This window comes from Orcinus orca, chromosome 3 (genome assembly GCF_937001465.1).
Source record: "Orcinus orca chromosome 3, mOrcOrc1.1, whole genome shotgun sequence".
Taxonomy (NCBI): Eukaryota; Metazoa; Chordata; class Mammalia; order Artiodactyla; family Delphinidae; genus Orcinus; species Orcinus orca.
Window position 1 is genome coordinate 5,246,943 of NC_064561.1, and position 20,213 is coordinate 5,267,155.

The 20,213-nt window shown below is 39.9% G+C and overlaps 2 protein-coding genes across 4 annotated transcripts in view; one reads left to right on the forward strand and one right to left on the reverse strand.

Moving 5' to 3' along the window:
* ADGRE1 (adhesion G protein-coupled receptor E1) overlaps positions 1 to 10,238 on the forward strand; it is a 50,045-nt gene extending 39,807 nt beyond the window's left edge. For 2 of the 3 annotated variants that reach the window (XM_012535766.3, XM_049707723.1), the window contains 4 exons: positions 239 to 330; positions 3,929 to 4,097; positions 4,211 to 4,315; positions 7,041 to 10,238. In XM_012535766.3, the coding sequence (XP_012391220.2) occupies positions 239 to 330; positions 3,929 to 4,097; positions 4,211 to 4,315; positions 7,041 to 7,046 (372 nt within the window). In that variant the 3' untranslated portion in view covers positions 7,047 to 10,238. Of the gene's footprint in view, positions 1 to 238; positions 331 to 3,928; positions 4,098 to 4,210; positions 4,316 to 7,040 lie in introns of those variants that run through there. The other variant, XR_007476373.1, reaches the window with a different exon arrangement.
* Positions 10,239 to 12,929: 2,691 nt separating this feature from the next.
* On the reverse strand, positions 12,930 to 16,250 carry LOC101287573 (methyl-CpG-binding domain protein 3-like 2B). The gene is made up of 2 exons (XM_004277662.2): positions 16,206 to 16,250; positions 12,930 to 13,514 (listed from the first exon to the last, which is right to left on the reverse strand). Exons 1-2 carry the CDS (start codon positions 16,248 to 16,250, stop codon positions 12,930 to 12,932), a joined length of 630 nt encoding a protein of 209 aa, XP_004277710.1.
* Positions 16,251 to 20,213: the final 3,963 nt, after the last annotated feature.

The following is a 20,213-nucleotide window of genomic DNA, read 5'->3' on the forward strand; positions in this document are numbered from 1 at the left end:
ATGTGCTTGGTTAGGGTTACGTACTGGCTTTCTCCTTTTGGCCCTAAATTGGAAGCAGGGGCAGAAATGAGGGAGGCTGTCAATTATTAGTCAAGTCCTGGTCATTTGGGGTCAGTTATTGTGTGGCTTCCTGCAGTGGTTACTGTAGACTGTGGGTCAGAGTTCTATTTTTATAGATGGTCTGGCCATTATCCTTTTGTATATCCAATCTCTCCATCCCTTCTGCTTGACTCTGTAGATCAATTCCATCCTCCTGACTGGGACACTGTGGATCCTGAGGCAGCAGATTTCTAGCATCAGTACTGAAGTCTCCAAGCTCAAAGACACCAGGTACCGTCCATCCTTCCTTTCCCCTCCTCTTCTAGGCTCCTTTCCTTCTTTCCCCAAATGTTCACTGAGTACCTTTTGTAAGCCTGGTCCTATGCCCCAAATGGAATAGCACAGTGTCTAGATCAGGCTGTCTCAAACCTCAGCACTGCCACTTAAAAGCTGTGTGACCTTAGGCAAGTTACATAACCTCTCTGAAACTCAGTTTCCTCATCTGTAGAACAGAGATGCTAACACTGCCCATTTCGTGTGGCTTACAAAGCATTTACTACAGTTCCTAGGAGGAGTGAGTGTTTCCTGTATTAGAACTATTAATATATTCTCTAATTCTTCTACTGTGCATACTTATATGTACATATTTACAAAACCAGAATCATACTATTTTATTTTTATAACCATTTTTCTCTTAACAACATGTAATGAATATTTTTCTATTTTATTAGAAATTGTTGACAATATCTTTTTTTTATATATAGTGTTTCAGTGTAAAGACCTAGCACAATTTATTTAAATCATCCCTTATTTATGGACATTTAAGTTGTTTCTTTTTTTTTTCTTTCTTTTTTTTTTTTACTACTATAAACCATCCTATCTTGAAATACCCTTGTAGGCAAATCTTCTTACACATCTGTTGTTATTAAATACAACAATAGTATGGAGAACAGTATGGAGGTCCCTTAAAAAACTAAAAATAGAAGTACCATATGACTCAGCAATCCCACTACTGGGCATATACCCAGAGAAGACCATAATTCAAAAAGACACATGCACCCCAATGTTCATTGCAGCACTATATACAATAGTCACGGAAGCAACCTAAATGTCCATCGACAGATGAATGGATAAAGAAGATGTGGTACATATATACAATGGAATATTACTCAGCCATAAAAAGGAATGAAACTGGGTAATTTGTAGAGATGTGGATGGACCTAGAGACTGTCAGAGTGAAGTAAGTCAGAAAGAGAAAAACAAATATCGTATATTAACGCATATATGTGGAATCTAGAAAAATGGTACAGATGAACCAGTTTGCAAGGCAGAAATAGAGACACAGATGTAGAGAACAAACATATGGACACCAAGGGTGGAAAGTGGGAGGGGGGATGGTGGTGGGATGAATTGGGAGATTGGGATTGACATGTATACACTGATGTGTATAAAATAGATAACTAATAAGAATCTGCTGTATAAAAATATAAATTAAATAAAATTCAAAAAAATACAATAATAGGCATGAAATTGCCTGAGTCAGAGTAGGTTGGATTTTAACACTGTTAGTATATATTGCAAATCGTTTTCCAGAAAATGTTTCCATTTACAATAGTGCTTGTTTACCTGCAGCTTTGCCAACACTAGTGTTTATCATTTTTATTGTTTTCCTGAATTAATATATGAAATTTACAATCTCATTATTTTAGTTTCATATATATATTTTTTATCTTACAGATGTGGGACTTTTTCATATTCTTATAGGCCATTTGTTTTCTTAACTTCATCATTCAACTCAAGTTCATTTTAAGAACCTACTCAAACCAGACATTGTCTAGCTTTTATCAGCAGTAAACTGATAACGTCCTTTACTTATTTTCCTGTCAGTGTCCAATCCCTCACTCCTCTTGAATATTTTTTTAAAGTTATTTTTTAAAAGTTAGAGCAAAAAGTTAAAACAAAGTTAATACATACAATGGTAAGAAAAATTAAGTAGTGAAAAAGGGAACACATATAAAGTCATTCTCTATCTCTCCCCTGACCCCCTGGGTCCCCAGATCCCTCCTACCCTAAGCAGCCATTATTACTTAAGTTGACCTTCCTTCCAGAACATTCTATACTTATATATCCATTACATAAATGATAGGATACTGTACGTATTATTCTGCACTTTGTGTTTTCCACATATTATGTAGCTTACATCATATCAATACTTAAGGTTAAAAACAACTAACAAGGGGCTTCACTGGTGGCGCAGTGGTTGAGAGTCCGCCTGCCGACGCAGGGGACACGGGTTCGTGCCCCGGTCCAGGAAGATCCCACGTGCCACGGAGCGGCTGGGCCCGTGAGCCATGGCTGCTGAGCCTGCGCATCCGGAGCCTGTGCTCCGCAAAGGGAGAGGCCACAGCAGTGAGAGGCCCGCGTACCACAAAAAAAAAAAAAAAAAAAAAAAGTTTTTATAATCTACTCTTTATCTCTGTAGATTTGTCTATTCTGGACATTTCTTATCAATTGAATCATACACTATGTGGCCTTTTGTGTCTGGCTTCTCTCACTGAGCAGCATGTTTTCAACGTTCATCCACGTTGTAGCGAGCGTCAGTGCTTCATTACTTTTTATGACTGAATAATATTCCAGTATATGGATGGACCACATTGTGTGCATCCGTTCATCTGTTGGTGGACGTTTGGGTTGTTTTAGTTGGGGGATAAGTAAATAGGGAATGGCTGCTTGATAGGTACATGGTTTATTTTGGGGGTGATAAAAATGTCTTGGAACTGGATGGTGATGCTGTTTATACGTTGTGAATGTGCTCAATGCCACTGAGTTGCACACTTTCAGTGGCCAAAATGGTTAATCTTATGGTATGTGAGTTTTGCCTCCAATAAAAAGGAAGGCTTCATAGTATTTCATATGATGGCTTCATGGTTCACTTAATGTGTCCCAAATTCTTGGACAGGAAGGTCCTTCTAGCCTTTAAAATTTTTTTTATTGATGTATGGCTGATTTACAATGTTGTGTTAATTTCTGCTGTACAGCAAAGTGACTTAGTTTTATATATAGATAGATATATATATTCTTTATTCATATTCTTTTACATTGTGGTTTATCACAGGATATTGAATATAGTCCCCTGGGCTATACAGTAGGACCTTGTTGTTTATCCATTCTATATATAATAGTTTGCATCTGCTAATCCCAAACCCCAAATCCATCCCTCCCCCTCCCCCCACTTTGGCAACCACATGTCTGTTCTCTATGTCTGTGACTCTGTTTCTGTTTTGTAGATAAGTTCATCTGTGTCATATTTTAGATTCCACATGTAAGTGATATCATATGGTATTTGTCTTTCTCTTTCTGACTTACATACTTTATCATACTTAGTATGATAAAAATGGCATTATTTCATTCTTTTTAATGGTTGAGTAAATATTCCATTGTGTGTGTGTGTGTATATATATATATATATACACATAGAAATGTACACATATATACACACATATATACATATATATACAACATATATGTGAGATATATATATATACACAAACCACATCTTCTTTATCTGTTGATGGACATTTAGGTTGTTTCCATGTCTTGTCTATTGTAAATAGTGCCTTCTAGCCTTTTATTACTACAGACAATATTGCATTAAATACATATGTCCACACATCTTTGTGTCCATGTGTATCTGTAGGCCAATTGCCTTTTCAATGTCTGTAGGATTTGATTTTCCTACCTCTAGGCTTGGAGCCTCTGTTCCACGTTTATTCTCACCCAGGTGACGGGTCACATGGTGGCAGCCTCAGGCTAAACCTGGGAGAGTGGTGGCCCATGAGGACAACAGCCACCTCCTAGAACCTTATCCTCTGCAAATCTTCCCCTCCAGGTTACTGACATTCAAAGCCTTTGCTCAGATCTTCATCTTGGGGTGTTCCTGGGTGTTGGGCATTTTCCAGTTTGGACCCATGGCCAATATCATGGCTTACTTGTTCACCATCATCAACAGCCTGCAAGGAGCCTTCATCTTCCTCATTCATTGTCTGCTCAACCGCCAGGTAGGTAGCTGCCGCCTTCCCAGTCCCCTTCCTTCCAGGGCTCATGCCTCTGCCCACACATGCCCCTGCATCTAAGAGTGATTCAACTCCCCGTGATGTGTCTCCACCTTCAGGTACGGGAAGAATACAGAAGATGCATGACCAGGAAGACCAAACCCAGCTCCCAGTCCGAGACCTCAGGGATCGTACTGTCATCTGTTCCCTCCACTTCCAAAACGGTGAGAGTCTGCAGGTTCTAGACAGCACTGTATGTTGAGTACCTACTGTGAGCTAAACATGTACATGGGTATTAACTCATTTGATAAAGTTTGGGGTTTAAGGGTGGGGGTTTGGGAGCCAGACTGCCTGGGTTTAAATGCCAGCTCTGTCCCTCAGTAGCTATGCAAACTAAAAGAGACAAAATCATGACTCACAGATATAAAATAAGCATCTGTCAAGGATTTTATTCTGCTCATTAATCAGTGAGGGAAGCAGCAGGTGTTATAACTGGTTCACAAGAGAACGCAAAGAACAGACGTGTATGTATAGTACATCATACATATAATGTGTACAATGTACATAATGTACACGTAACACATAGCACACATATAATGTACACAGTGTTCACAATGTATACATAACACATAATATCACTACTTTATATATATGTATGTTCTTGTGTTCTCTTTTGAACCAATTATAACATCTGCCTGGTTTCCTCATTGATAATTATATGTAATATATAGAACAAATAATTATATATTATATAATTATACATATAATTGTAAATATACAGACATTATATATAATTATTCACATTATAATATGTAAATTTTATATTATATAATATATAAATATATATTATATATAAATTTCATATATAATATCTATAAATTATACATAATTGTATTTTATACATAATTATAAATATAAAGCCATTATATATAATTATTAATATATAATATAATCATACATATAATTATATGGACTATATAATTATTAGTATTATATATTTAAAATTCATATATGTGTATTACTTATGTATTAATATATGTGAATTAAATACATATATAATCTCAATAATATTGAAATGAGAGTGCAAGTAAGGGAAAAACAGATTTTTCCATGAAATTATTTTCCATCACTGTCAGTTATTTAAAATTTACAGAATTGTAAAATAGCTCCACCATAGATCAGATAATACCCAAAGGGGTATCCTCTAACAATACATCAGTTTTGTTCGAAGCGCACATTTTCCTCTACACAATGGATCTCATTCAATCTCATGGCTACAAACACCATCTATCAGCAATGACCCCCAAATTATAAATAATGTGCAGTTTAGCCCCCTCTCCTGAATTCTAGACTCATATAACCTGCCACCTACCAAATGCCCCCACTTAGATGTCTGATAGATGTCACAGATGTAACACGTTCCAAATGAGCTTCTGATTCCCCTACCTCTCATTTCCACATAGGGTCCTCTATTTTTCTATTGCTCGGGAGTGAAGGTGTGAAGTTAACCTTGAGTCTGCTTTTCTTCTCACTCTCTTCCATCTCTGATTCATCAGCAAATCCTGATGACTTTTTCTCAAAATGGATCCAGAGTCTGATCGCTTCTCTTTCCCTTCATTCCTTCCACTATGGTCCAAGTCCAAGTCTCTAGCCAGGATGATGGAAATAGCCTCAAAAGTGTTCTTCCTGCTGCCTCTCTTACCTTTTCCCTGCTCTACCTTTGGTCTATTCTCCCTACAGCAGCCAGAGGGCACTCGTGAACCCCTGAGTCAGGTCACATTCCTTCTCTGCCTACAACACTCCATGGCTCCCACCTTAGAGTAAAAGCCAAAGTCCTCCTGGTGGCCCACAAGGCCTTGTTTGATCTGACTCTCTTTTCCTTTTTGACCTTGTCTTCTATTAATTGACCTCTCACTTCACTCTGCTCCACCCTCACTGGCCTGCTCAAGATTCTTCAAACATGGCAGGCTCATTTCCTCCTTAGGAACCTTGAACTGAATGCTCTTGAATGCCTTGAATGTTTTTGTCCTGATACCTGCATGGACAACTCCCTCACTTCCCTCACGTCCTTCAAATCTTTGTTCCAGTCATTTCTTATCAATGAAATTTCCTCTGACAACTGTATTTTGTGCAGCCTCCTATTCCCCTACCCTGCTTCCTCCACGCACCTTGTCTTGATTTTCTTTTCTATGCTTTCCACTTTCTAACACTATAATTTCCTTATTCATCTCATTTAATTTTTATGGTCTTCCATCCCCCACTAGAAGGTCTTATTTTTTTTCACTGATGTATTCCAAGCACAAGTAACTAAGATCCAGTGGCTTAAATAAATATGAAATTCTTTTTCTTGCAAGAATAGAAGTCCAGAGTTAGGTGTTGCTGGTATTGGTTCTGTTGCTTAGTGGTGTTGTTAAGGATCTAAGCTCTCCCTAGATTTCCTTTCCACTGACAGCATGTTGACTTTTCATCAATTATTTTCATGGTTGCAAGATGGCTGCCATAGCTCCAGACATTGTGACCACGTTCAAGGCAGGAAGGAGAGGGATGGGGCAGAGTGGTAAACTCTCCTTTCAACCTTCTCCCTTTAATAGGAAATAATAGCTTTTCCAGAAGCCCCTTAGCAGATTTCCCTTTCACCTAATTGGTCAGAACTGCATCACATGACTACTCATAATTACAAAAGAATTTGAAAAAACAAGCATTCTGCTTTCTAGCTTCTAGAATGGGAATATCAATAGTAAAGAGGTTGAGAATAGCTTTTGGGTCTGCCAACAGTGCCTGCCACACTAGGCGTAATCACTGTTAACATTTAAATGTTTATCCTTCTAGTTTTTATTGCCATATTTATCTCTGTCTGTATTTATAAGACCCATGCCCACATAGATCTGATCCCTGGACCCACATTTGTACTAATCCTGCCACTGTTTCTGATTCTGATTTCTCTCACAGGGTTAAAGTCCTTTCTTGCTTTCAAATACACTATGAAACAACATTTCGGGAAAGCAGGTGCCTGCAGGAGCCTTCTCTGAAATCTTTTCTTCTCGGCTTAATATGGAAATGCAGGATCCTGCCAGCCCCAGAGCTCTCTGGGAAATTCGGATCATGGACGGATATGTGGGATGGTCTCCCCATGGCTTCATGCCCTGCTGAGAAACAAGAGTTCCTGTTCCAGCTTACCGTTTTATCTTCTGTGTTCTGCAACTCTTTGACTTTCCAGAGTTTTGCGGAGATAACAGATTGCAGTGCAATGGCGGGACCAAGAACTTCTGGCTACCATTTTGTTTTGTCCTAAGTCCATGGATGTGTGGCTTCAAGAGTGCCTCTCCAGCATCTATCACATGCTTGACACAGAGAGTAGCCCTCAATAAATGATGTGTCTTCTGACTGACTGCCTTACCTTTCAACAAAGAACCCTCCTGCTTTTATAGAAATGGTCAGTAAAATTGTAAGGAGAGCCTCAGGGGATACATAAAGCACACACACTTATAGGCAGAAACACTTAAAAGAGTTATTTTGGTAAGTAGGAGCAGTCAAAGGGAATTAAGAGGTACAAACTTCTAGGTGTAAAATAAATAAGTGACAAAAATGTAAGGTTCAGCAGAGTGAATATAGTCAATATTTTATGATAACTTTATATGGAGTATAATCTATAAAAATATCAAATTACCATGCTGTACACCTGAAAGTAACATAATACTGTAAGTCAACTATACTTCAATTGAAAAAAAAAGAAGGAAGTGAAAATTCAACAGGTAGATCTCCCCTCTGTGGCCACTTTAATAGCTCCCTAATCAAAGTGTAGTCTGTGGACCAGAAGAATCAGCCTCACCTTGTTAGAAAAGTAGGACATCAGGTGCCACCCCAGATCTGCTGAACCAGAGCCTGCATTTTTTTTTTTTACTTTTTGTTTTGTTTTATTTATGTACTTTTTGGCTGCGTTGGGTCTTCGTTGCTGTGCACGGCCTTTCTCTTGTTGCGGTGAATGGGGGCTACTTTTCATTGTGGTGCACAGGCTTCTCTTTGCGGTGGCTTCTCTTGCTGTGGAGCATGGGCTCTGGGCATGCGGGCTTCAGTAGTTGCAGCACATGGACTCAGTAGTTGCAGCACGTGGGCTCTAGGGCACGTGGGCTTCAGTAGTTGTGGCATGTGGGCTCAGTAGTTGTGGCTCGCGGGCTTTAGAGCACAGAGAGCCTGCATTATAATGAGATCCCCAGGGGATTTGTGTTGTACTCATGAATGTTCTAGAATATTCTAGAATATTCTTCTGTTTTCCATGCTGATAGCTCAGCTTGTCTTTAAAGCCAGAAGGGAAACATTTATTTTGGGACTTTACACCTGCCATTCCCTCTTCCTATGACATTTTTCCTCAAAATCTGATTCATTGTTATCCTCTCTTTGAGTCTCAGCTTAGTCATCACTTCCACTAGGAAATATTCTTTGAATCTCTCTTTTTTAAAAAAGTGAAGTATAGTTGATTTACTATATTATATTATTCTTTGAATCTCTTGAAGTAGGATTAGATATCATCTCTGTGTGTCTCCTAAGGCTTTGTTGAGCTGAAACAAATAGACTGCCAGATATTTCTCCAGCAAAAATGGGTTTATTTGGTATCAGTGGAGAATTGCAATTCAGGGTCTGCAATATGCAACGTGCGGTGAGCCACATGCAAGTTCCTGTACAGCAAGGGAAAGAGAACTCTTTTAAAGAGAGGAAAAGGAAGTTAAGAGGGCTATAGTAAACAAAGAGTCCAAGGCTTTTATTGGCTGAGTCCTTGCCAGGAAAGAAGAGAAGTCTTTCTTTTTCTTGGGCTCTGCTATCGACACAGGACTTGAGAACTCCCTTTTATAACCTCCCAAAACTATTTACTTTAGCTCTCTGTTTATTAATTCTTTTTGTACAACTTCATGCTTTCTAGCCCTGTACTATAATTTCCCTTTTTTTGGGGGGGTGTCTCCAACAAACTCTGAACTCCATCTGTACAGAGAATTGTATTTAGTAGTTTCTCCATAAATACATTGAATGAATGAGGGAATGAATGAATTCTCTCCTTTTTAAGCTGAGACCCAGAGAGCTTAAGTACCTTTCTCAGCATTACACAGCTGTAGGTGGTTGAGCTGGGCTTTGAGCTCTTGATAACAGAGCTCCTCTTCCAGACCCCTGGCCCCTTGCCTTCTCTTCCTTTGACCTCAGGAATTCTTGGGGACACAGAGAAGAGACTAAATATTTACTTTGAATCAACTTACCACTTAGGATTCAATTGGCTCAGTAATAATCATGTGTTGGACAATTTGATAGCAACATTAAACTTGGTTGTCAGAGGCTTGGTTTTTGTCATTTGTGGCAGCCACAACTTGGGAGGGGGTTGACACATGTTTACAAACAAGGGTTCATTTATGATAGGTGGGTCTTCAATGCTTGGCTTATCCAGAGTGTTCAGTACAGCGGTGACAGTTCTAAGGGATATTGAAATGAGATTGCACAGCTCTTACATTTAGCCAATATAGGTAGATTGATTGCATCAGTGGCCTCAAGACGTGTCTCCATGTCTCCACACCCCTTCCCCTGCAACTTTGTAACTCCTTCCCACTCTGACTCAGACTTGGCTTTGAGACTCGCTTTGGCCAAAGGAATATTAGCAAGTGTGACTCAGAGGTTTCAAAAGTGAGTGTGCCATTCTTTTTTCCCTTTACATGGTTAATCTTGCTTGATTTTGCATACCTGCCTCTGCCATGAGAATATGCCCAGGATAAACTGCTGGACATATGTGAGAAACATATGGAAGACAGTTTAGTAATCCTATTATACCAGCTGAGGTTTTCCATAATCAGCCACCTAGCCAACTTGTAGCTGACTGTGGTCATATGAGTGAGCCCAGCCAAGATCAGCACACTGCCCCAGCCAACCCACAGACTCAGCAGCAACAATCAAGCCTCATTTTTTTCAGACACTTAGTTTCATGAGTGGTTTGCTATGAAACATTACTTGTGGTAATTGCCCCATCTGACACAGTAGCCAATGGGTTGTCAACATTTTGCATTTGATTGCAACAACTTGAAATAGGCAAAGAGAAAGGTTGGATCTCCATTTCCTCTTAGTTATTAGGACCTATAAATCTATAATGGTTGAATTAAAGTTCTTTCTGAAGAAGATCTGTGCAAGGCTTTATCTGTTTCTGCAACAGTGTTACATGTTGGTCTAAAATACAGTCACCTTCAGGAATCCTATATTTCTAAAGTAAGTGGGTAAAGTTGTGATCTCCACAATAGGATTTTTTCTTACTATAAACATCAAGCTTGGTGTATTTATTCACCCCCATGTCTCATATGCCTCCACTAGAGAGAGAAAAGAGACTTAGGATAAAACCTGCATAGTTTTTAAATCCCATAAAGCTCAATAACATTGTCCTCTTACAATCCAAATAATTTATGGCATCCTCCCACTGCAAAATACAAATCCATCCAGTCAAGTAATATTTATTGACCACTGACAATGTGCCTTCCCATCCCAGATCATTAAAGTAGTTGAAAAAAATTGAAAAGTTGAAATGTAAGGATATTAGGATGTAAAATATTATTTTAAATTTAAATATTTTATTTATAACAACGAGAATTTATGAAAATTTTACTTTCTTTGTTTTACTAGAAGCAAACTCATCAATAATATTTTCAAAATCAAGTTCCAGGGGAAAAAATGAACCTTTAAAAAGTACATTTAAAAAGAGTATGTGGGCTTCCCTGGTGGCGCAGTGGTTGAGAATCCGCCTGCCAATGCAGGGGACACGGGTTCGAGCCCTGGTCTGGGAAGATCCCACATGCCGCGGAGCGGCTGGGCCCGTGAGCCCTGGCCGCTGAGCCTGCGCGTCCGGAGCCTGTGCTCTGCAACGGGAGAGGCCACAGCAGTGAGAGGCCCGCGCACCGCGATGAGGAGTGGCCCCTGCTCGCCGCAACTAGAGAAAGCCCTCGCACAGAAATGAAGACCCAACACAGCCAAAAATAAATTAATTAATTAAAGAAAAAAACTTAAAAAAAAAAAAGAGTATGTAAAAATGTTTGCAAATGAAGCAACTGACAAAGGATTAATCTCCAAAATTTACAAGCAGCTCATGCAGCTTAATATCAAAAAACCAAACAATCCAATCCAAAAATGGGCAGAAGACCTAAATAGACATTTCTCCAAAGGATATATACAGGTTGCCAACAAACACATGAAAGAATGCTCAACATCATTAATCATTAGAGAAATGCAAATCAAAACTGCAATGAGATATCATCTCACGCTGGTCAGAATGGCCATAATCAAAAACTCTACAAACAATAAATGCTGGAGAGGGTGTGGAGAAAAGGGAACCCTTTGCACTGTTGGTGGGAATGTAAATTGATACAGACACTATGGAGACAGTATGAAGGTTCCTTAAAAAACTAAAAATAGAACTACCATATGACCCAGCAATCCCACTACTGGGCATATACCCTGAGAAAACCATAATTCAAAAAGCGTCATGGGGCTTCCCTGGTGGTGCAGTGGTTGAGAGTCCGCCTGCCAATGCAGGGGACACGGGTTCGTGCCCCGGTCCGGGAAGATCCCACATGCCATGGAGCGGCTGGGCCCGTGAGCCATGGCCGCTGAGCCTGCGCATCCGGAGCCTGTGCTCCGCAACGGGAGAGGCCACAACAGTGAGAGGCCCGCATACCGGAAAAAAAAAAAAAAAAGGCATCATGTACCAAAATGTTCATTGCAGCTCTACTTACAATAGCCAGGACATGGAAGCAACCTAAGTGTCCATCGACAGATGAATGGATAAAGAAGATGTGGCACATATATACAATGGAATATTACTCAGCCATAAAAAGAAACGAAATTAAGTTATTTGTAGAGATGTGGATGGACCTAGAGACTGTCACACAGAGTGAAGTAAGTCAGAAAGAGAAAAACAAATACCGTATGCTAACACATATATATAGAATCTAAAACAAACAAACAAACAAAAAAGTTGTTCATGAAGAACCTAGGGGCAAGACGTGAATAAAGACACAGACCTACTAGAGAATGGACTTGAGGATACAGGGAAGGGGAAGCTGGGACAAAGTGAGAGAGTGGCATGGACATATATACACTACCAAATGTAAAATAGATAGCTAGTGGGAAGCAGCCGCATAGCACAGGGAGATCAGCTCGGTGCTTTGTGTCCACCTAGAGGGGTGGGATAGGGAGGGTAGGAGGGAGATGCAAGAGGAAGGGGATATGGGGATATATGTATGTGTATGGCTGATTCACTTTATTGTACAGCAGAAACTAACACACCATTGTAAAGCAATTATACTCCAATAAAGATGTTAAAAAAAAAAGTCATGTCTGATTTAGCATTTGACACAATGACAAAAAAAAGATGATAAAATGAGAAGTAAAAAGCAAGCTTAATAAAATTTTATAGCATTAATATTAAAAAATAATCTCTAGAGTAGGTATCATTTCTTGCCTAAGTGTAAGCAATGTAAGAAAATATTATAACAAAAAACATTAAATAATCCCCCCAGACTACATTACCTCTGTAGAATTCAATAGAGAAATCCTGACAGAGATTGAAGTGTACAAAGGTAAGGAAAAATCATTTTTCTTGTCACATGAAACCCAATCTCTCACTCACAAAAACGTTTACTCTTGTCGTTTTTGTCTACCAAGAGTTTAATAGAGTACAATGTTCATCTAACCAAACATCTCAGTCCAGAAACATGGTTGACACTTAAAGAGGCAAGTAGAACGGAGGGCTGTCCTGCAGTGAACCACTTCCCAGGGGCCGCAGCACTCGGCTTCTTCAGGACAGTCTCGTCCATTTTTCACCTAGTTCTCAGGGCTCCTGGCTCTCTCTGTCTCCCTGGCAAGCCTGTCTGCCCTCAAGGCCATACCCAGTCTCTCCCTTGCTCTTTTCACTTTCCGAGCCTGTCGGCGAATATCTGCATATGTTACTCGTTGCCTGTAGAGGGTCTGTGGGAGGAAGGGACCCAATCCTGGGATCATCTCTGCCCCGTCTGAACACTGGGCAGTGATGGCTTCAGGGCTGGTGTGCAGAGACCCGGCACCAGCACGGCCCAGGGATTCACCAGCACCGCGCGGGGCAATTACTCCGAAAATAATTGCGCTGTCCAACGTGCTGAAAGGTTCTCCTTCAGGGCTGTAGACCTGGAGCCCCTGCAGTCTCCTGAATGCACAGGCTTGCTGGGGCTTCTCCAAGGTCCCCTCGCATCGACGGCGCCTGACTGCATTGTCAGGATGAGAAGTTATCTTCGTGACTTGCCTCTTGAAAATGCAGCTGGTCAGCCTCATAGGAAGTGCAGTTCCTTCACGATGTCTCTGCTTGGCCTTGGCTAAATGGTCTTGTCTTTTCTTCTCCAACGTCTCAGGCATCATATTTCTTTTGAGCTTCCTCTGTGAAAACAAAACGAAAAGTACCATTTGAATAAAGTGGGGGATGAAACCACTGCCAGTCATGGAGAATGTCCTCAGCTCGTTTGGATAACCACTCTCCTGTCTCCCTAGAGAGATGAATCTCAATTTACTCTGCATCACAGTCTTTCAGAGGGTTGTTAGAACTCAGATTTCCGGATCTCAATGCAAGTCAGTCTGGGGTGCGGACAAGAAATTGCGTTTCTAGGTGATTCCAACTGACGCTGATGCTGCTAGTACCGGCACCACACATTGAGAACTGAAGCCTGGGACATCAAACAGATAGGAGTCAAGGACAGAAAGCTCCAGGTCATTGCCCAGTACCAATTCCAGACTTTCCCCTCCACCATCCTCCTTTGAGGATGTTTTCCTCTTACCACCCCTGTCACTGTCAACGCCGCACATGCTGGTACCCCCTAATCCAACACTATCTGGACAAAGAGATCACAGGGTTCTTTGAATACCAAGACATTAAACTTTTTTATATCTCTTTTTTACTTTGCTTTAAGACATGCAATCACCTAGTTTTCATAGTTCTTTAGTGCCTCATCTTCAGTGAGATCATGTACCTCTCAACACTCCAATACTTTTCTTTCAAACCCAAGTCCCATCTTCACTTAAATATCCTCCTGCTCATAACATAACTTAGAAAGGCCACATTCTCATCATAAAGTTCCTTTTTTCCACTGTAAATAACTTTTTTTTTTTTTTTTTTTTTTTTTGCGGTACGCGGGCCTCTCACTGTTGTGGCCTCTCCCGTTGCGGAGCACAGGCTCCAGGCGCGCAGGCTCAGCGGCCATGGCTCACGGGCCCAGCCGCTCCGCGGCATGTGGGATCTTCCCGGACCGGGGCATGAACCCGTGTCCCCTGCACCGGCAGGCGGACTCTCCTCCACTGCGCCACCAGGGAAGCCCTGTAAATAACAGTGTTTACTCCCTGACTCCCATCCTCCCCTCCTCCTACTCCTCTCTCTACTATCTCAACACAACAATTGATGCTTCTTAGAAGTCGGACCTGCTCTCACATCTGTTCTACATCCAAACCTTCTTCTAGGCAATCCCATCCATTCCCCTGCCTTCAAATACCGTTAATGAACTAGAAATGCTCACAGATTCACCGATCTGGCTTCAACTCTAAGACCCAAATATCCATCTGCCTACCCACCAGATCAGTGATAATATCCATGACTCAACTCACTGTGACCAGGTCCCAAGTTGAACCAGCCAATTCCCCAAATAGTTCATCCTTATCTCAATGTCTCCACAAACTCACTTGTTGGAAGTAATATCGCATTTGCCCCTGAATGGCATTCTGGACGCCCTACCACTCCACATTCTTATACCAATTAGCCATCCATTTGCCCTCCTGAATCCACCTGAAGATTCCCAACTTTTGAATAATTCTTGAGCACCTTTCATTTGACCTACAAAATGCCACAGAATTACCTTTCCTGTTCCCATATCAAAATTAATCTTACATTTTCTCTGTGTAAATTTTTTTAATTTTATGTGGCATATTATGTACTTATTTGAGATTGCTTTTCTCATGAAGTTGGGTACTCAATGAAGAGAGGATAATAAGAATTTTAATGTTTCCACTGATATAGTCATTTAGTGCTTTGGCTTTCCAAGGTGCTCAGATATCTTTTTTTAAGAGAAGTTATGCAAACTCCAAAAACTACTTTCCAAATTTTTCTAATAAATGCACACAACTACAATGATAAAATGAGTTAGTCTGTTTTGTGGTGGACTGCAATCAAAGATTTCAATCCTTTCTCTCTGTGATCCATTCTAAGTCTCCTCAAAATAATCTGTTTAAACTGTGAACCTAATCAGTGCACCTTTCCTTTTAAATCTTACACTTCTGTCTTCGAAGATATTTTTTTAAAGGGAAAACATAAACCTCACTTTATTCCTGTTGTCCTGACATTATAATTAATACTACCCCTTTCATTACTCAAAATGTAATGAAATGTTTGATAGAAAAATGTTTGATAGAAAAATGATCTGCCTATTTATAGAGCAGCTGTTATATGCCAAGTTGTGTACTAAAACACACTACTCGGAATTTAACTTAACAAAGTCATTGCCCTAGATTATTTTAATCTTGGTGAGAGAAAAGTGTTATAGACTAAGGAATGTCTAGTAATAGCATTAGGTATAATTAGGTGCTATGATCTATAGCAAGGCCAACACAAAGACAGAGAGGGAAGGAGCGGAATAGGGAGGAATAGAAGTGAGAAGGGAGAGTAGGAAAAAGAAATTAACTACAATGATGGATGACAAAGAAACTGGAGAGCCCTATTTGAAGCAGAGAACAGAATTTTTTAAAAAAGAAGAAAAAAAGACCAAACACATTGTGGGCAAATAATTGTCCATAGAGGAGAACGATTTAAACACTCTAGGGCCAAATACTACTTCCACTACCTAGTGATTTTGGTTAAAACACACACACACACACACACATCACACATTTCATGTATTATCCAAAAAAACTTCATATACAAAAATATACACAATCTTGACTATTTCTTAAGAAACATTAACACCTGGGAAATAACTTTCAATGAGATACCTTCTTGTTTTTCGAGCTAAATTCTGCTAAATTAGATTTTACAGAAGAAAACAGCATCCTAATGTACACTCTTGCCATCGGTATGGATTCCACACTCACCGGAAGAGGCTGGCTTGGAAAACTGGTCCATTCAGGTTCCCCCATCTTCCGAGAGCTGTCCTTGGACCCACCCTTGAGATGCAGACAGCCTGTGTCTTGCTGGAAAGTGCAGTGAATTCTGCCTCTGATTCCCCCTTTTATAGGGGAAGAGGGTGGACAACCCAATCAGGAGACAACCCAATCGAGAGGACACACTCTATCCCAGATCAGAGGCATTGGAGAGATTCCCAAATCTCTCCACACAAACACAAGAATTTGGCGCTATTGACAATATTAGACACTATTGAATAATATGAAATACTATATGAAAAAATTTAATACATTTGTGAATGGGGGTGCTGTTTGTACTTTCTATCAAAAATTTAATGTTTCCTTTTTCACTCAGTATGGATACCTTCTACAAAAAAAGTTATGGACGTTCCTATATGCTAAAATTTCCACACAACTTATGTTTTCATAGAAAAAACTACAGATTGTATAAATGTTTATCAATAAAAGAATGTCCAAAATATTTACTCACAAGTCTATGAAGTCTATATCACAGAATCATTGAAAAGAACTCAATAGTTTGTACATTTACATTTCACCTAATTACTGGTAAATTCGAGATTATTTCAACCATCTTACTCCTTCCCTACCCTCTGACATAAACAGTCTCTTTACTGTCTTTATTTCACTATAATTTAATTCTTTTATTTTTACATTTTCTCTCTATAAACTTGCTAGTTGCAGTCATATACAGAACTTGTGAAGTTACTTTAGTGATAAAATTCTGACTCCTTTAACTAATAGACTAATCCAGTTAATTGCTCTTACCACATCTCCCAAATGCTAATACCTTAGAACACTTTTAATTCCATTTCAGCTTTCCTGACTTTTCTGTTACTGTTGTCATGCATCTTAATTCTACATGTATTTTAATCTCCATGAGAGAGTTCCAGAATTGCTTTATGAAACAAACTTCACTTATATTTATTTCTAAATTATTCTTTCCTTTTCTTTTCATTTCCTCCTGCATTCCTGGCTTTTGATCTGAGATATTTTCCTTTGGACTTCATAACTCATTCTAGTATTTTGTCCAATTCAAGACTACTAACAATGAAATGCTTTAAGTTTTCAAAGAATCTTAATTTGGGGCAATATCGATGCTGGGTATAGAATTCTGATTTGATATGACTTTTGACCACTTTAAAAATGGTGCTCTGGGCTTCCCTGGTGGCGCAGTGGTTGAGAGTCCGCCTGCCGATGCAGGGGACGCGGGTTCGTGCCCCGGTCCGGGAAGATCCCACGTGCCGCGGAACAGCTGGGTCCGTGAGCCATGGCCGCTGAGCCTGCGCGTCCGGAGCCTGTGCTCCGCAACGGGAGAGGCCACAACAGTGAGAGGCCCGTGTACCGCAAAAAAAAAAAAAAAAATGGTGCTCTGTTGATCTATATCTTATTTATGTTTACACATCCCCAATTAGCATTTTCTTGCTTATTTGGCCTTTGCATTTTCTAAAATCTTTGATATTCACTCTGATTTTTAGACCATAGTGTAGCTCATTATTGTTTCCCATGTATTTTCTTTGCTTAAAGAATGTTGAGTTAATTACATGTGTAGGTTGACGTCTTTCATCCGTTTGGAACATGCTTGTGTATATTTTCATTGTGATATCAATTCCTCATCAAATTCCCTCTGCTCCCCCTTTTAATCACATCCCACTTCTCTTTTAACTCTGTCCTGAGTTTTTCAATATTGTTCACACTGTGCTTTTGTTGGGATATTTACTCTTGAACTGTCTTGCAGTTTTAATCCAGTCTTTTGCTGGAATCAACACCTTCATAATCACTTAAATGCTTAATTTCACTCTAACAAAAACAAAATATATAGCTTTTTTTTTTTTTTATTGCGGTACTCGGGCCTCTCACTGTTGTGGCCTCTCCCGTTGCGGAGCACAGGCTCCGGACGCGCAGGCTCAGCGGCCATGGCTCACGGGCCCAGCCGCTCCGCGGCATGTGGGATCTTCCCGGACCGGGGCACGAACCCGTGTCCCCTGCATCAGCAGATGGACTCTCAACCACTGCACCACCAGGGAAGCCCTATAGCTTTATTTTTAAAGAAAAGAGAGAGCAGTTTCACAATGAGGGGGGAAATTATTCCTTTTGATACAATTAAACGCAAATAGATTTAAAAAAATTGTAACTTCCATCACGTTAAGCTATATTCGGAGTCAAAGTTCACCAAAATTCACTAGGAAGACAGAAGGGATGGAAACTATGAGTGGGAAAAAATTTTGAGTTACATACATCTGGAGAGTCACATTCCTTTTTTTTTGGCCGCACTGTACGGCATGTGGTATCTTAGTTCCCCAGCCAGGGACTGATCCCATGCCCCCTTCAGTGGAAGGGCAGAGTCTTAAGCACTGGACCGCCAGGAAAGTCTCTGGGTTACCCTCATCTGGTAAAGTACATCAAGACATTATATAAATATAGTAATTCTGTCATGAAACAATGCTAAAACTGGTCTAGAAAAATGAGTCAAACTCTAGAATAGACATCCATAAAAGAGGATTAAAAAATACTTTGTGGGCTTCCCTGGTGGCACAGTGGTTGGGAGTCCGCCTGCCGATGCAGGGGACACGGGTTCGTGCCCCAGTCCGGGAAGATCCCACATGCCGCGGAACAGCTGGGCCCGTGAGCCATGGCTGCTGGGCCTGCGCATCCGGAGCCTGTGCCCCGCAGCGGGAGAGGCCACAACAGTGAGAGGCCCACGTACCACAAAAAAAAAAAAAAAAAAAAAACTTTGTGTGAATCTTTCTTACTACTGGAAATCTTATAAAATCTAGATACAGATCAAATTTAACTTTTGAACTAGATGGGCTGTAATGTTAAAATACTATTTCAAGGCTCAGAAACAAGAAAAGGATATAACATATCTTGCACTTCATTCTGATGGGGCTACATTTTGAAATGATAATATTAAATTTCTTCGGTTAAATAAAAGGGTTAAAAAAGTTTCCTCTATTCGTGTTTACTTTCCTCAATGTGTGTTCCACCAAATTTAAAATTATGTCGGCCACGTTGTTCTAATTCTATTGCTGTTGGCTGGATAAAACCTTGCGGTTCATCACAGAAGTTATTTCTATATAGCGTGTTATAAATTCTGTGCACTCTTTATAACTCTTTCCTCTCAGTAAGGTTAACTTCAACAGGGGCAGTGAGTCTCTTTAGTTTATTTCTGGATCACAGATTTTACCCCAGAGTTTGCACATAATGTGTGTGCTCTATAAAAGGGGAGATCAAATAATTGTCCCTCTCAACTGGGATATATTGGGGAATGAAAAGGGCAATGTTAATAATTATGATAGGAAAACAGGGTAAATATCTGCTGAAGACATAAATGAAAGATTAAAAGTACCCTGCTATATTTAAAATGGATAACCAAAAAGGACTTACTGTATAGCACAGGGAACTCTGCTCAAATATTAGGTAACAACCTAAATGGGAAAAGAATTTGAAAAAGAATAGAAACATGTATATGTATAACTGAATCACTTTGCTGAAAGTGACTGAAACTAACACATCATTGAAACTAACTAACACATCATTGTTAATCAACTATACTGAAACTAACTAACCTGAAACTAACACATCATTGTTAATCAACTATACTCCAATGTATAGCTAAAAGTTTTTAAAAAAGATATTTAAGACTTTTTAAAAGTAAGGTAACTGATCAGGTTTGCATTTTAGATTGATGATGGTGTCTAGAATCTCATGATTGGATTACGGAGGGAAAGTTTGGAATCTTAAGGTATAATTGCTCATTTATCGCAGTGTATCACTTAAAAGATGATACCTTGGAGACCTTCAAGATGGCGGAGGAGTAAGACGCGGAGATCACCTTCCTCCCCACAGATACATCAGAAATACATCTACATGTGGAACAACTCCTATAGAACACCCACTGAACGCTGGCAGGAGACCTCAGACCTCCCAAAAGGCAAGAAACTCCCCACGTACCTGGGT

Bases quoted from the DNA above. Each gene is read 5' to 3' on its own strand.
- LOC101287573 (XM_004277662.2), bottom strand. From the start codon at position 16,250: ATGGGGGAACCTGAATGGACCAGTTTTCCAAGCCAGCCTCTTCCG. The intron at 13,515-16,205 runs GTGAGTGTGGAA...TTGTTTTCACAG, and splicing joins TTCCAAGCCAGCCTCTTCCG to AGGAAGCTCAAAAGAAATAT.